The following is a 17,915-nucleotide window of genomic DNA, read 5'->3' as shown; positions in this document are numbered from 1 at the left end:
CCAAATAGATATGACAATGATCTGCATGCGGGTCTCCTAAATCCTAGATATTTCTCCCCCTTTGGCAACCTCAAAAAGAGACTGAAGGGGAACTCTAGATAAACTCAAGGCTGAGGGGGTGGAGGTGGAAACACAGAGCGGAGGTAAGCCATCATCTCCTCATGCTGACTCCCCTGGCGACTCTCAATTCGCTCAATACTCTGTTGGAGATGCTCAAATGTAGCCTGCTGCTGATCCATATGCTCAAATCTCTGCTGGAAGTGCTCAAACTAAGAAGTGAAGCTAGTCTGATACTGATCTATGCGATCCTCCATATAATAGAATCGAGTATCACTTACTAAGGCAAGATCCTCCATATGAGTCCCAAGTGAGCTAATCTGAGCTAATAAATCCATCCAAGGCACATGATAAGGAGCATGAGGCGTCTAAGATGGTATCTCTATGTGAGAAAGCTCGGTGAATGATGGCTGAGAGGATGGTCCCGCTGTGTAAGACGACTCAGTCATCATAGGCTCTAAGAAAGTGACCTCAAAATGAATACCCTCTAACTGAGGTGGAGGAGGAATGTCAAGCTCGGGCCCTCTTTGCTCAAAATCCCTCTGAGGGTCTAACCCACCCTCCATCTCTCTGATCTCAGCCTCCTCCTCTACTCTAGGATGTATCTATTCCTGTCCCCAGGCCTATGCTGGAGGTCGCTCATCTCTTCTAATCTAGGAGCCATCGGGGACCTTCTTGAACTTCATCCGCCCCAAGGACTGCTCATCGTAAGTATCATAACTAGTAGGGGCCTCGAAGTCCATCTCTATGCTCAAATCAACCCCGAAATCCTTGAATACTCGAGTAAGGAAGCGGTCGTAGGGGAGTACTTGGGTCGTGCTCCAACAGCAGGATATCATATGCATCATCATCAGATACCCCACATGAATCCGTCTGCTCGTCAGAATTGAGTCCATAATGAATGCCTCAAGGTAGGAGACCTCGTCTCAATGTTCGCCTTGTGTCAATAGGATGGAGCAGATCATGTGATGAAGGACTCGGCTGGTCACGATCAGGCTGTGTGCCGATGGTTTGCCCATCCCCTAGGCGTTTGCAAGTCCGCATAACCTCTGAATAGCCTCTCTAGGCTTGAAACCCGGCACAGTGGGCCAAACCTTGGACTCATACACCTAGAGTCCAACTAAAGGGATGTAAAAAATGCGACAAATGCTCTTCGGGGTCAGTCTGATCTCAACACCTATAATAGTGGACATGATCGGTAGGTCACCCGTGAATGAAATGCACGCACCAGAGACGGAAAGATCGACTCGAAAATCATCACAACTGGCAGCCATCCCATCCGACTAAAGAATCCCTCAAACCCGAAGTACTGAAGTTGGGAGAAATTGATACTTCTCCCTGGAACGACTTTCCTCTGGGCGAATTTTTGCTTGTATCTTTGATACTCTTCGACAGAACTGAAGAGGGTCGTGTCATACCTCGCCTTTCGGTGAGCCTCCATCTGATCAGGCTGAGATGGCTCAGCAGGGCGCTTGCCCTGAGCCCTAAAGGCATTCGTCTCTCTCTTAAGCGCCATCAGAAAAGCAGAAAATGAATAAATGAAGTCGGAAGAGAGAACGAACCCAAACAAGAGAGAATGAAACCCAACCAAAAGCCCTAAGCGCACTGAAATGGAGCTAAACCTGGCTGAGGCGCGCGATTAGAGAATAATCAGTCCAAAAATAGAAACCCTAAGTCCAAATCCGAAACCCTGGCCTCAAAAATGTCTCAAAATCAACTCCAAGGCCTGAAATCGATCCAAAATCTTGCCCAAACTGGTCTCTAGATGCGGGAATGTGAAGAGTCTTCAAGGAATGGAGGAGAACAGTGGAAAAAATGAAGCGCGGGAGCCTCTTTAAATCCTCAGCCCAAACGAACTGCTTGGTCAACAATCAACGGTCAACGCTCAAATTTTTATGCTTTTTCTTGTCTCGTGATCCTCCTCCTGCCCTTTTCAATTGAAATCCCCAATTTTTTATGTCCAATGCCAAGGGAATTTTGATTTTTGATCAAAATTTGACCTTTTTCCTAAGAGTATTTCTATATGATGCATATGATATGAAATTCATGCAATCATAAGGTATATTCAATAAGAATTCATCAAGCAATCATTTGATCATAAAGAAATCACCCCTAGTTGTCTTCTAATATCAACAAATTGCTCTTCACTTACAGATTTTGTAAAAATCTCGGCAAGTTGATCTTTTGTGCTTACAAATTCAAGTGTAATGTCACATTTTTGTGCATGGTCTCTAAGAAAATGGTGTCTAATCTCTATATGCTTAGTCCTAGAGTGTTGCACGGGATTTTTTGAAATGTTTATGGCACTAGTGTTATCACATTTAATAGGAACATGCTCAAAAAACAAATTGAAATCACTAAGTGTTTGTTTCATCCAAAGGATTTGTGCACAACACAAACCGACTGCTATGTATATGGTTTCCGCCATTGAAAAGGCTACCGAATTTTGCTTCTTACTATGCCATGAAACAAGTGAGTGTCCTAGAAAATGATAAGTGTCACTAGTGCTTTTCCTTTCAACCCTACAACCGGCGAAATCGGCATCCGAGAATCCAATTAATTCAAAGTTATCACTCTTGGGATACCATAAGCCTATGTCAATTGTCCCTTTCAAGTATCTAAAGATTCGTTTTACTGCACTTAAGTGAGATTCTTTAAGACAAGATTGAAATCTAGCACATAAGCATACACTATACATGATGTTGGGTCTACTAGTGGTCAAATATAGCAAAGAACCTATCATGCCTCTATACGTAGTTGAGTCAATGGATTTACCTTTCTCATCCTTATCAAGCTTGATAGATGAGCTCATTGGAGTCTTCATTGTTTTGGCTTCTTCCATGTTGAACCTTTTGAGAAGATCTTTTATATATTTTGCTTGATTGATGAAGGTTCCTTCCTTTAATTGCTTGATTTGAAGTCCAAGGAAGAAGTTGAGTTCTCCCATCATGCTCATTTCGAACTCACTATGCATGCATTTAGAAAATTCTTCACAAAGAGAGACATTAGTAGCTCCAAAAATGATATCATCAACATATATTTGCACCAAGAGCATGTCATTTTCTTTGGTTTTTATGAAAAGAGTTGTGTCAATTTTTCCCATTTTAAAACCTCTTTTCAAAAGAAATTTACTCAATCTTTCATAGCATGCTCTAGGTGCTTGTTTCAAACCATAAAGTGACTTTTTAAGTTTGAAAACATGATTAGGAAAGTTAAAACTTTGAAAACCAGGTGGTTGTTTTACATATACTTCTTCATTTATAAAGTCATTTAAGAAAGCACTTTTCACATTCATTTGATATAAAACAAAGTCTTTAAAACATGCAAAGGCAAGTAGCATCCTAATAGCTTCCAATCTAGCTATGAGAGCAAAGGTTTCTTCATAATCTATCCCTTCTTCTTGATTAAAACCTTGGGCTACCAATCTTGCTTTATTCCTAACAATTATACCATTTTCATCCATTTTATTTCTAAAGACCCATCTAGTTCCAATAACACTTTGATTTTGAGGTCTTGGCACTGATTCCCATACTTCACTTCTTTCAAATTGGTTTAACTCTTCTTGCATAGCAATCATCCAATTTTCATCAACTAGAGCATCATTTATATTTTTAGGTTCAAATTGAGAGATAAAAGCAAGATTATTGCAAATATTTCTAAGAGATGATCTTTTTCTTACCCCACTAGATGGATTACTTATAATTTGATCTTGTGGGTGGTTGATGACAAACTTTCAATCTTTAGAAAGGTCTTGACTTGATTCACCTTGCACTTGTTGAGGAGGAGGTAGTGTCAAAGGTGATTCTTCTTTCTTGGGATCCTCTCCAATTTCTTTTTGTTGCCTTCTATCTTCAATTTGTAATTTTCCCATGGAGGTCTCCAAGCCTAAATCATCATCAAAACTCTCTCTTTCTTGGAGAGAATTGTTAGATTCATAAAAAATAACATGGATGGACTCCTCTACAACCATGGTTCTTTTGTTAAAAACTCTAAAGGCTTTACTTGAAGTTGAGTAACCAAGAAAATTCCAACATTCGATTTTGCATCAAAGTTTCCAAGATTGTCTTTGGTGTTTAATATAAAACATTTGCACCCAAAGACTTTGAAATAGCTAATGTTGGGTTTCTTGTTTTTCCAAAGCTCATAAGGAGTTTTCTTAAGAATAGGCCTCAATAAAATTCTATTTAAAACATAACAAGAAGTGTTAACCGCTTTGGCCCAAAAATATTTTGGTAAATTGTTTTTATTTAGCATGGTTCTAACCATTTCTTGAAGAGTTCTATTTTTCCTTTCAACTACCCCGTTTTGTTGAGGAGTTCTAGGAGTTGAAAATTTGTGGTTAATACCATGCTCATTGCAATAGTCTTCAAAATCAATATTTTCAAACTCTCTCCCATGATCACTTCTTATACAAGTAATTGTAAAACCTTTTACATTTTGAATCTTGTTGCAAAACTTTGAAAACTCATAAAAGGCTTCATTCTTTTGACTTAAAATAAGACCCAAGTGTATCTAGAGAAGTCATCCACAATAACAAATGCATAAGATTTTCCTCTAAGGCTTGGTGTCCTAGAGGGACCAAATAAATCCATATGCAACAATTCAAGAGGCCTAGTTGTTGAAATGAAATTTTTGTTTTTAAAAGAGTTTTTTATTTGCTTTCCCATTTGACAAGCTTCACAAACTTTGTCTTTTTGAAATTTTATTTTGGAAAGGCCTCTAACAAGTTCATCTTTGTTGAGTTGGGAAATGAGGTCCATGTTAGCATGTCCCAACCTCCTATGCCACAACCAACTTTGATCATGCATGCTTGAAAAGCATCTATCATGGCCATCATATTTTGAAATATTTATAGCATAAACATTTTCACATCTATGGCCCATGAAGATGGTTTTATCATTTTGAATATCTTTGATGATGCAATGAGATGCTTCAAAAATCATTTTAAAACCTTTGTCACAAAGTTGACTTATGCTCAAAAGATTATGTTTTAAACCATCCACTAATAAAACACTTTCAATAAGAGAGAATGTGTCATTACCAATGTTGCCTTGACCAATGATCCTTCCTTGTGCAATGTCTCCAACGGTAACGTATCCTCCATTTCTCTTTATAAGGAAAGCAAACTTGGATTCATCCCTGGTCATGTGTCTTGAGCATCCACTATCCAAGAACCACTTATCCTTCTTTGAACCCTACAAAATAAAATTTAAGTTGATTTAGGTACCCATATCTTTTTAGGTCCTTGAGGGTTAGTGACCTTGGATTTCTCAACCCAAACCTTTTTAACTTTAGCATTTGAATTCTTTTGAGAACCATTTCTTAAGGGACATGTACTACTAATGTGCCCTCCTCTTCCACAAAACTTGCAAGTGGTAGAAGGACTTGCACTTGCGGATTCTCTTACAAAGTAGTTTTTAAAATAATTTTGATTTTTTGAAGATTTGAATCCTAGCCTTTGTTTGTCAAAAACACATTTTTGGCCAACTAAGATCATTTCAAAAGATTTTTGTTCATAAGAGAAAATTGAAAGAAAGGAAGTTAACCATTCATTTTTCTTTTTCAAAATCTCATTTTCATTTCTCAAAATCTCATTTTCTTTTTCAAGATGAGTTTTAGACATTTCAACAATTGAAAATTTTCTTTCCCTTCTTCTAGTTCTTTGATTACTACTCAAAAAGTGTTATTTGATAGCTTGTAATTAACTCTTTTAAACACTTTTGAGTAGTAGTTATTACCTTTTAACCCAATTAACATATTAAGGACCTTTGCAATCATTTCTAATCAAAGTGTGTAAGTTTTGGTGTTTTTGTTAGTAATTTAATCACCAAAGCAATCCAAGATTGAGGAGAGTTCTTTGGAATCCATGGCAAAGCAATGGAAAGCTCAGAAACATGAAAAACAGAAGGTTTGAAGTCCTTTGCCATAAGCAAATCCGGAATGCAAGGAGGGGAAGCAAAGAGAAATCTAACATGAAGCATTCTAGATGACATTCGTGTCAGCCACTTTTGGAGCACTTCCTGGAGTTCAATTTATGCATGCTATATGTCGTTTCAAATCTCAGGAAGTCAATAATCCAATGCGTCAAACGGTGCGCGATTCGGAGTTGATATGAATGAGTTACAGCCATTGGAATCCGATCACTCCAAGCTGAAGGAAGAATTTTGCACGGCTGCGAAATCAACCTTGGGCTCGAAAATGTTGTCCTTTTGCTGCGAAATTTCGTAACCCTCTTGCTGTGGAATTTCTTCTGAAGCTTCCCGATATTTGCGACCAACATTTTGAGAATTTTTGCTTTAGATATTTGATGTCTAAATCCCCAAACTCTCCTTGTAACCCACCTATCATAGGATTCCTTAGTCTTTAAGTAAGAACAAAGGGTGAATAACCCCTTATATATAGTTTTGTAATTTTCTTTAAATCATAATCATATAATCGACTCTCGGGAGCTTGTTCTCAGAGACAATAATCATGTAATCGACGAGAAAAAGAAATATCTTTTACAGAGCACTTGCTCTGTTTTTCCTTCATACTTTTGTTTTCTCGTTATTTTTCTTTCTAGCCAATCAAACTCTGAGGATGTTTTCTCAGAGGATGAGAGGCTAGGCTCTTCGTCTCTTGGAGTGAAGAAATCTGGGTAAGTCTCCTCATGCATAAATTGGAAGTTTTGTTGTTTTAGTTTTTAATGAAGAGAAAGTGTGACCCGTTAATGGTTTTTATCTTTTTAGTTAACTTAAAATGTCTTTAAATCACCTAGGCCAACACTTGGTAAGGCAAGTGATCTCTGTCCATTGAGATACACTAGTTTATCTCTTGCGAGCCTTTGGGAGGTGGTTTAAAGGTAGGATTTTCTAGAATAGCCAACACTTGGTAAGCTTTTGGACTCCAATGAGACATCCATTAGTTATCTCTTGCGAGCTTTTGACGGGTAATCCAAGGTTAAAGATCACCTTGAATGGCAAATGCTAGGTGAGAGGCACGAGCCATTGCAAGATGCATCAGTGAGAGGGATTTAGTGTTTGAACCCATTAATGGGAAGCATCTGTACCATACCGGTTAGAGAATTAACTATATGTTAATTCTCTAATGCGAGGAAAAGAAACAAGTGACCGGAACTCTCCTTTTTGTGTGAGGAACCTGAGCCTAGTGATCTAAACTCCAAGAAACACTTTTCTTTATAATTAAAATCAGTTATTATTTTTTGTTAGCTTAAAACCAACCTTTTCCACCAAAGATTATGTTTTCTTTTAAAGCTAACCTTGAAATGAAAAAACACCAATTCATCTTTGAAGTAATATCAATTGTGGAGTGAAAACCCATCCCAGTGAACAACCCTAGAGCCACTATGCTATGCTAGCTAAGGCTATCCTAGTACATGGTGTAATAGGTTATAAATTTTGTTGATTACTCCCTTCTGAGGACCACAATCAAGGAGCACCAACTGGACACGTATCAAATGACACCACTGTCAGGGACCATTGAGAGGACATGAATCAGCTGAGACACCAATTGGGAACGAATCATTCTTTTTCAAGTTCTTGAATTTTCTTTTTAAGAAAATTACTTTTCAAACTAAGTTTTTCAAAACCCTCATATAATTCTTCAAAAACACCATGCATATCTTCATCACTAAAGTTAAAGTTTACCTTATCAAGCTCATCTATTGCCATGAAGCACATGTTTGCCACTTCCTTCTCTTTTTCTTCTTCGGAGGATTCTTCACTTTCACTCCAATTGGCCATCATTGCCTTCTTCATTCTTCTCTTGGCTTCACTCTTGTAGAGAGGACAACCATATTTAATGTGTCCCGGTTTTTTGCATTTGAAGCATATCAAATCTCTTTTCTCTTCCCATTTCTCCTTGTCACCATGAGATGAAGATTCCTTTTTAGAAGGATCTCTTCTAGAGGTGAACTTTCTTCCTCTAAACCTTTCACCTCTCATGTATTTGTTGAGCTTTCTTGTGATGAGGGTTAAATCATCATTTTCATTACTTGGTTTTTCTTCTTCAACATCTTCTTCTTCCTTGGTTGTAGCTTTGATGGGAGAGACCTCAATATCTTCATCACCTTCTCGGATTCCTTGTAGGTTTTTTCCAATGCTTCTAGACCATTGACAATATCGGTGAACCTAGTGATCATATCAACAATAATCTTATTTTCTTTCATTGAAAACAATTCATAGTTATGAACAAGTAAATTTATTTTTGACTCTTTTACTTGATTTTTTCCTTCATGAGTTATTTCAACAACCTCCAAATTTCTTTAGCCAATTTGCATTGACATATTCTATTATATTCATTTCTATCCATAGCACATTGCAAAGTAAAAACGACTTTAGCATTTAATTGAAAGTTTCTTCTATCAAGCTCATTCCATTCTTGCTTGGGTTTTGGAACCAAAACTCCATCAACTAGTTTACTGGGAAAAGTTAGGTCATCTTCAATGACGTCCCATACATCTAAATCAATTGATTGTAAGTACCAAGTTATTCTAGTTTTCCAATAGGGATAGTCGGTTCCCATAAAGAATGGAGCTCTATGTTTTGAAAAATTTTCAGTTTGAGATGAGCTTGATGGAATATCCATTTCCTCTTAGATGATTTAGTCTTTAAAACAATAGGTCTAGCTCTTATACCAATTGAGAAAATAAAGGTTATGCTTAATTAAGAAAAACACCCAAAATGGGGGGTGAATTGGGTTTTTTAAAATCTTTTCAAACACAACAAGTTCAAGCACAATATAAACAAAAATAAAAAGATAGAGTTAGAGAATTCAACCTCGGGTTTTGTAGTGGTTTGGCACTTCCTTGCCTACATCCACTCTCCTCAATCTCTTAACCGAGTAAAGGTTCCACTAACTTGAAGCTTCAACCAAGCTTCCAATCTTCTTACACTTGGATTCCAGCTCCAATGGGCTCTTACACAATCTCTTCAAGATTCAAACCTCTTGAAGGCTTTAACACTCAATTTTTACAAGAATGAATCCCTCAACCTAGCTTTAGGATAGCTCAAATACAAGACAAAGCTAGGATGACACACAAGAGTGCATTAAAGGATATGCAAGTAATGATTTAATGCACTAAGAAAGAAATGAGAGCTTTTTAGTCAAGAACAGGTAGATAGACAATTGATTGCAAGTGTTCTCTTGTTCATAAATGAAGGGGAGCTCTCAATTTATAGGTTTTTAAGCTCGGGAGCCAAAAACAGCAAAAGGTAACCTCGACCGGTCAAGTTAGGGGTCGACCAGATCACTAGACGTTAGAGCATTTAATGCTTTGAAAGGTTACCGTTGCCTCGACCGGACCTCGATCGGACCTTGACCGAGAAAAGATGAACCTCGACCGAGAAGAAAAGGCTACTAGGAGAGAGAGAGAGTGTGTGAGAAAGAAGATTTTGGGTATCTCTCGACCGGACAAGGGCAACCGGTCGACCAGTTGAGCCTTTTGGCCCCGAAAACCTATCTTTTTCAATTCCTTTCTTTTCTAACACTTAGGCAAGGTATTTAGGTGAATTATTATGCCAATTTTAAAACATTTTGCCTTAGGTATATTTGATAAAACTCGGGTTTTAATGAAATTGAAAGTTTAAAGGATAAACCGAATTTTCAAAGATGCATGAAATGGTATGAAAAACTTAAGTGCACTCATGCATTCATCTTACATTTGTTTCCTATGATCACAAGTCTTCCAAAAGTCTCGATCTTGTATCCATTTGGTCATTTGATGAATTTTCGAGTTTATGCCTGAGATTCTTAACCATTAAACCAATTAGTCACTTAACCATGGTTTGTTATCATCAAAACCCGATTAGGAGAACCCTTGGGCTAACACTTATGATTTCCGTTGTGCTTAGATCTAGAAAGCTTAGGATAAGATTGAATGCACATTAATGATCTAAGAGATAGAAATGTAGTAATCTGAGATTTCCCAACACTCTTGTTCATAAGAACATATGTCCAATTCCACTTAAAAAAATCACTTTGGTTGTAAATTTTATGATAATGAACTCTTAGGATCACGTAAGGGAACATACAAGATATTAAGATATATCTAGTTCTATCTATATTTTCTTTATTTTTATAATAAGAAATTCTATTTTTAGAGGGAAAAAACCAAAAAAGAAGTCATAACAAATCAACAAATTTGAATAAATGGAGAGTCACTATGTGGAAGTTAATATAAAGTTGCATTTAAGATTTTTATTTTTCTCTTTTTCATCATAAAAAAGAGGAAATTTTTGAAACTGGGTCAAAAGGTATTAAATGGACTAAGGTGGTATTTTTTTTATATATATATTTAATTCTAAATAGAAATTAAAACCAAATAATGTTTAATAGTGTTAAGTATTAAGGTGTTTTTTTTTTTAATATTTTATTTTTATTAATTAAGAAGTCAAGAAAAACCAACATATTATTTTTAGCATTCACAAAAAACTAAATATTTTGACTTTTTCTATTCGATAAAAAAATTTAAAAAATAAGTAATAAGTTAACAAAAAATTAAAATACAAACAACACCTAAATCCTTGTTAGAAAAAAAAATTTAGGCTGCACACTTCTCTACATGAAATATTCATCTTTTAAAGAATTAAAGAGATTCATAATTCTTCAAACGACATGGAGAAAGTAAAATTTTATTCAATTAAAATTTTTAAAAATCATATAATTACATTTATATTCAATAAAAGTATTTTAAAATACACTCTAATTTCAAACTTAAAATTCAATAGCACCACAACTCTGTTACAGCTTCTACTGAATGCAAAAGTTAAAACACTATCATTAACACAAGCATAAATTCAAGAGCATTTGTTGAATTTTTTTTTTCCTCTTTTTTTTCAAACAACAAAAGATGAAACGTGTTGCTTTTATTTTTACCAAACCTGAAAAATTAGTGATCAAAACCGAGGTGTCAAGGAATGCGCCAAAAAGATTATAAGAAAAGTCCTGCTTTACTCACAAGGGATACAGGTCGAAGTCCCACTCAGCAGGAGCATTTTAGTCCCAAAAATCAAAGCTGCTACAAGAGTAGTCATTGTATATATTACATCAGATTTTGTTTATGCATGACATGAGCAAATTCTTTATATATGTTCTATTTTTTTCCTTCTTGGTGGGTAGCAAATTTTCTGTATTAGATGTGGTAATAATCCACTACCTGGGTCTGCCATAAAATCAAATGCGCCTAGGCACCTATTATATTAATGGGCCATTTTGTTAAGATATTAGGAAATTGTTTAATATGTGTGATGGGCTTCATGGAGGAGTCAAAAGCTGCGGAACCTAAACATTGAAGCCTTTTATATTTGCATGTTATAATAATTACTCAACAAGTGCTATTGAAGCAGAACCACAGCTGGGCTTCATAGAGGAGTCAAAAGCTGCGGAACCTAAACATTGAAGCCTTTTATATTTGCATGTTATAATAATTACTCAACAAGTGCTATTGAAGCAGAACCACAGCTGACATTTTTGAAAGAAGAAAAAGAACAAGGGACAAAACTTGAGTTGAAAGTGAATAGGAAGTATAGGTGGATTATGTGGTAGTAGTCTTAATCAACAAATCCCTGAGAATCTCTCATTAAACTAGGTTTTTTCAACGCTGTGGTGTGAGTGAGCTTTTGCGCTGAGGTGGAAAGGTGCTTTACTTTTATTTATTTTTTGGGAACTTTCGCGTGGTTTGATTCACTGTCCTGCATTCCCAAGGTGAATTTTTCCACAATTGATCCCATAGAATGGTATTGATGCTTTTATTTATATATTTAATTGGTTAATGTGATACAAATATTTGAATGAGAAGTATATAAGTGAAGCCATGCACTCATTGCTAAATACAAATGCTGCATTTCACAAGGATAACGTCCTATTTAGCATCCCATTCAAGATGCTTTAACCATTTAAATCATGATCCATCATAGCCTAGCTGCCTTATTATAACATTTTGTTAGTATATATTAATCATACTTTATTGAAGTATTAGTCTAAAGTGTCCAGGGGGAGAACCGTAAGTGAAAGAATAAAACCCATTACTTAAGAAGTACGCCTTTCTTAATGGGGAGTTGCCCATTATGGGTTGTCTCCTAAATGCTTTATATTTCGTTTTGGACCTCATGATCCTACACTTTGACAGTCATATAAAAGGAAGAAAAAAGTGTTCTTAAAAAGCCAACGTGTTTACATTTTCTTGATAAGTATAAGAGGTCAAAACCTAGAAGAGTTGGATATGTAGGTAGAATTGCTCTGATAAGTGTAATAGATGGGAATGTGTTAAAGTGATATATGCTCTCACAAATCATAGAAAAGTTGCTGCAAATTTCTCCACCGTTAGTAGTAAACAATACAAAAAATCTTTTCTTTGGCCAGTTGGTTCAGATTCTAGTGGGATACAACTCAAACCCCACCTTTGCCTTTTTCTATTCTTTTTCTGTTCACCACTCAAACTGATCATTGTTAAGAAACTCATTGTCCCCAGCTCCTCTTGGGGGTAGGTTAGTGCTCTCTGGTTTGTCCAGTGAGTAGTATCACATGGTATATATGCTGTGGTTTGTGGTTGGACAAATTTGGATAGGCATTAGCAGGACTAGAACAGCAAATTGGGCTGGCCCAACATGAAAACCAATCCTCCACTGATTCAGTTGTGTCAAGGTTAATAGACTGGTAAGCCCTAATTTACATTTGTTAAAAGAAATGACTCTGGATTGATAAATTAGTAAACCCTAAATTTCATTCGGTCTGTTCTAGGCATAGGGTTAATAAATTGTCCTAATTCAAATTGGTTCCCATCTTCTTTTTCAGTTCAACCATTATACTAACATAACACTGCCATGGATATAAGCTTAATACACAATTTTTTGGTTGGCGCTTAAAACCTCCAAATTAAAACCAGCAAGACCTCCATCAGCCTAGCTTGGTTTGACTCTTCAGAATTCAGTTTTTGTCTGACAGTAAAATTTAGTGCTAATTATTATTTCTTCCACACCATCATTTCTTATCTTTGAAAATAAGATAATTTATTGGAAAGAAATCATATTATTTATTAAGAACAAGAAGGATGTAGTGCACTTACTGGGTCGTACCTCGATTAGTAGAAAAGTGGCTCAAAAGTAATATTAAGAATTTGAGCTTTGTTAACGTAGTACTAAACGTGATGAATCCATTCACCAAAAGTTGAATTAGTTGCCAACAATTGAGAAATTTCATGAACTAATAATCATTTGCACGAGACCATTTGGTACACACGCCTGGTGCAACTTGATATAAAGTTGGAAGGGGGTGTACAAGAGGAAAAGAAATGTAGTGTGACAGCCGCAAGACGATAATAATTAACTAAGTAAACTCAGAATCATTGAATAGTGAAATGAATCTACTAAGTGCAGTTGACTGTAAGTGGTGGAAACAAGTCTTTTACGAGTTGTGGAAATGGTTTACAAGGAAGTGATTTCCCAAAAATGTGCGGCCGCCACTTTTTGAAAGCTGAAGGCCAAGTTGACTATCCCTCAGTGTATTAGGAGGGTTAAATCAGAGCTATGAAAAATAACCCAAGAAATAAATATGTTCAAACATTAAGCATCTGTCTTTTCATTGGATCTAGAAGCCCATTATTTACACATAATGAATTGCAAAGATAGTGGTAATGCTTTGTTCTTAAAAAGGTTACATTCAGAAAGCACTCGGCCTAGTAATGTTCACATTGTTCTGCGTTCTTCATAAATCAAGATGCACATCATAGCATCAGTGGTTTTGAACTTTTCCTACCCACCTCAGTGCCTTTACTTTTTTCCATATTATATAAAAAGTATAGGGGCACAACATCTCATTTAAGTTAACTTGAACGTTATCAACTCTTAAGTCATTACCATTCCATTTGTGGCAGTGTGTGAGAGGAATTAATTTCTTCTCCTATTCCTGTTTCAGGTTCACTTATGATTCTGACTGATAGCTAGAATCTGAAGAATTTCGCAAGAAAATCTTCTTTTTCCTGGATCCAACATTGTTATTGGACCCCCAAATTCAAGACCAACTAATCATACTAACCAGAACTAGAAGTTTGATTCCTTGGGGTAAAAATATAGTTGAATTTTCTGTATAATACATCCAGTGCTTTGGTAAATTAAGAGAACATGACCCTTTCAAGTATCAATTTTACATGTTAAACACTACTTCAATTAGGGTGCTTGTCTAAATGTTTACATTCTCAATATGAATTCAGCATAGAATTTTGAAACATGCATTACAAGAATTCATGAATGGTTGGAGGACCTAATTTTCTAACAGAAATTATTCCTTAAGCCTGTGATCGAAAGGATGTTTGCTAATTCAAAGCTCGGTTAGATTTGAAAACAAAAGGGAAGGGAAAAAAGCAACAAGGAAGAAGCGGGTCCATGTCAAATATTACTGCCCATACCACAAAATCCAGCACAGACGTCTCACTAGAAATAGACAAATTGGATATATGACCAGCTATGCTGTAAATAAATAGAAGTATTAAAGGTCATCACTGCCTATTATTAGTTAGTGCTTTTTGAGATGAATATACATGCGCAATATCAATTTTGTGAAGATCTCCTATACGCTATGCCAGAGCAATGTTATTTTACTGAATTAGCCAGATTTCTTTTTCATTCAAATGTCAGCTATTTCATTCTAGGCACAAAGTAATTTTAGGTGCCAGTTCTTGAGCGAGTGAACAGGAACTTAATGCCAGGTATCTTCGGACTTAAGTTGCTTGAGCCCAGACCTATAGAACGTAAAACTGCTAAAGCAATAATTTGGAGGCTAAGGAATTAAATCCTGGAATCCTATTTCAAAGGGGAAAAAATATTAATAGAAGGGAATATATGGCTGACAGAAGAACATTTATTTAGTACAACATAGAGGAAAAGAAATTTGCATGTTAGAGGATTTCCCTGTCGAAGTCCTCATTAATTGTTATAATACTTTTACTCACATGCCTAAGCTTGAATAATTCAGTTTCAGTATTATGTATTGGTTACATGTCAGTAAAACGTATTTACAACACCACACGTGGAACGGCTGTTGGTGCCAGTGAATTCCCACTTTCTTTTGAACTTGGACTCGATTCGCGAACTGTTATACTAACTTGGGGGCAGTCTACCTTGGCAGCCAATTTTACCTGACTTAACTGTGATTTTTCTGGCGATACAGTTGGATCTACACTCTTGAAGTGCGCAATGGAGGCAAGTTCATGAACAGACTCAGCAATTTTTTGGGTGCAGTTTGTGACATCAATTAGTAGTGAAGCTACTGTTGCAACCTTTATTACTTCTAAGAAGTCAGTATCTTCCCAGATGCCTGATTTGAGTAAGGTTTTTAGAGTTTTAGCAGCCGTTTCCGATTTCTCAATGTGGGGGTCAGCAGAGGTTGGCCTGGTCATTTTTTTGACTGCCAGTGCTAATTCGTTTAACGCCATGCCAGATTCCAAGCTCATCATTGTGCATACGTCCTTAATTTTGCTTCGAATTTCAGTTGGTGCCTGCAACAAATATTGCACAAGATATTTGGTTCAGTTGAGGAGGCAACTCTATGTGTACATGTTGGCAAAATTTGATTGTTCTATTATTTTACCCATATAGGCATAAAGATGCCCAGTTTTATTTAGGTTATTGTCTACATATGGGTTCAACTGCAATATAACAAACATTTTGGTTATTGCTTTTGAATCTTTCATCTTGTTAAATGGTATTTCTGCAGGTTCTTGAAGAAGAAGTGAAGAACAGGTGATATGTATTTGTATTAGAATACCTGAAACCCAGAGTTAAGGTAGCCATTAAGTGCTTCGATGCGGTAGGCACATTGGCGAGTTAAGGTTCCAATTTTCAGGTACTGTTTCCATGGATGACGAAATCGGAATCGACCATGACCTGGTTCCCATCTTGCAAAATTTTCCTGATAATTGAGAAGATTGAAATCAGAGATATTCAGGCAGGAATTTTTCAGAGAGGGAGAGAGAACTTTTTACTCACCAAGCTTTCTTCACTGCCTTTTGAATTGAGAACACTTATATATCCTTGCAGAAATGACTTATCATCTTTACACTCTTCATCTTCTGATGTTCTAAAATATTCACCTCCAAATCCTGTAAATTCATTTTATTTCTTGTAAGTTTCAAAGCTCACATTAAAAGGCAAAAAAAAGAAAAAAAAAAAGGCAATAATTAAAACTTTAATTTTAGAGAGTTAATTTGAGCAATTTCTATATTATCATATGTGAATATAGGTTTCTTTTTCTTTTCTTCTCTCAACTAAGAGTCATCTCTTCATTTATCATGTACCTCAATTTGAATATTGGCCTACCTTCTAAATAGTTGCCAATCTTTTCCAAGTTGAGGGCAACTAAATTCTGAAGATCTTCACCAGCCCATACAGGGCAAACGACAATGGTTATAATCACACATGTAGCACCACCTATGAGAATGGTAGAGATCCTTTTGTGAGCCAGCTCTAATATCTCACGGTCTCGGTAACCCGCAACTGATACCAAGCAGAATGTTAAAATAAATATCAAACACCCATAATCGTATCTGGCCTTTATTCCAGGAAAGAATCGTGCAAAAGTTGAGGCTGCAGCTGTAAATTAAATGGCCAAGAATTTTGAATCAATAAGCTGGTTGAAACAAATGAAAGAATTGAGAAATTTGGAAGAGGGGCTCAGTCTTGTTTCGTGTGGGAAAGTAGAATTACCTTGGAGGAAGACAAAGAACCCAAGAAGCATGGGCTCACCTATCCCACCAGATAGGCTTGCTAAGTGATGAACTCCAACACCTAGAGCACCGGCTAGTAATGTTGCCAATCCCCTATTTAAACCTTTTCCAAGTGTTGCTCCTGAAAAGTAGGTTAAAAGCATACATAAATATTGCCTTCAGTATACAATTCTTTTGCTTTACTGATTTATTGGTGAACAAAGGTGCCCCACGCAATGCGAATTTGTCTTTTTGTATTTGCTATGAAATTCAAGAGATTGTGAACTTACCCACGGAGAATTCAAGGACTACAACCACAGTCATCACAGCCCACATTGCAGAGTCACCAAAACCTTTGTAGAGAGCCCGAGAGTAGTAGAATAATGAAATCAAAGTGAGTGCAAGTCCCACTTTTAGCGAATGAATGACTCTTCTTGGGTCATCTTGTCCGAGCTTCTTGATCTTCCTAGCAACCTCAGCCACCTTGGAGACTAACTTCCCAGGCAAGGGCTTGAGGCACGTCCACAACCGAGTGAGAAGTCCCGCTTTTTCATGGCTTGCAGATTCCATCTCCATAGCTAAATTGTTGATGGAAGGCAAGTTTGCACGAACTGAAGGATGAGAAAGAGGGAGAGAGAAGAAAGGAAAGATATGTTTGGGGCCTTGGGCAGAAGATGCTTTTGGATGGTGTCTCCATGCCTCTAATTTATAGAAAAAAGCATTAGATGGGGCTTAAAAAAACATTATTTCATTTCAAGAGCACGTTTTCTGGTGTCAATTTGTACGAAGCAGGTACGAAGAAATTTCAAAGGTCCCAATGCAAACCATGACTGATTGGATACAACTTTGGATGGATGTATATCTGTTTCCCACAAACAAAAAGCCCACAATTCCTAGAAGTAAAGTTCCATCACAACGCCTTTTACAGCAGTAGTTCCCCCTGGCCATTTCACATACTTTCCTGTGTCTTCTCTAGTACTAGATCGATCCATGGCTTGGATAGCCTTTGTGATGTTGATACCTAGGATCAAGTAAACATGTAAACAGTAAAGTCATAAACTATAAACTGTATCCCACTGTTCAAACACTCTCGGTCAGGGTACTGTTCAAATCCGATTATTAGCATGATTCATGCAAAAGCATTATTAATGTGTGATCAAAA

The 17,915-nt window shown here is 36.6% G+C and overlaps 1 protein-coding gene across 1 annotated transcript; it reads right to left on the bottom strand.

The window, feature by feature from the left end:
- Positions 1-14,850: 14,850 nt before the first annotated feature.
- LOC100263377 (aluminum-activated malate transporter 2) lies at positions 14,851-17,442 on the bottom strand. Its single transcript, XM_002279286.4, has 6 exons — positions 17,044-17,442; positions 16,755-16,895; positions 16,368-16,640; positions 16,038-16,150; positions 15,817-15,960; positions 14,851-15,547 (listed from the first exon to the last, which is right to left on the bottom strand). The coding sequence occupies exons 1-6, from the start codon at positions 17,327-17,329 to the stop codon at positions 15,065-15,067; spliced, it is 1,440 nt and encodes a 479-aa protein (XP_002279322.1). The 5' UTR covers positions 17,330-17,442; the 3' UTR covers positions 14,851-15,064.
- Positions 17,443-17,915: the final 473 nt, after the last annotated feature.

The sequence above is a fragment of the Vitis vinifera genome, chromosome 6 (assembly GCF_030704535.1).
Source record: "Vitis vinifera cultivar Pinot Noir 40024 chromosome 6, ASM3070453v1".
Taxonomy (NCBI): Eukaryota; Viridiplantae; Streptophyta; class Magnoliopsida; order Vitales; family Vitaceae; genus Vitis; species Vitis vinifera.
The sequence above is the reverse complement of the archived record's forward strand: the minus strand, read 5'-3'. Positions and strand labels throughout refer to the sequence as shown.

Excerpts from the sequence above, each read along its gene's own strand:
- LOC100263377 (XM_002279286.4), bottom strand. The coding sequence starts at position 17,329 with ATGGAGATGGAATCTGCAAGCCATGAAAAAGCGGGACTTCTCACTCGG. Across the intron at positions 16,641-16,754 it reads GTTCTTTGTCTTCCTCCAAG|CTGCAGCCTCAACTTTTGCA; the intron begins GTAATTCTACTT and ends TTTAATTTACAG. Across the intron at positions 15,961-16,037 it reads AAGGCAGTGAAGAAAGCTTG|GAAAATTTTGCAAGATGGGA; the intron begins GTGAGTAAAAAG and ends CTCAATTATCAG.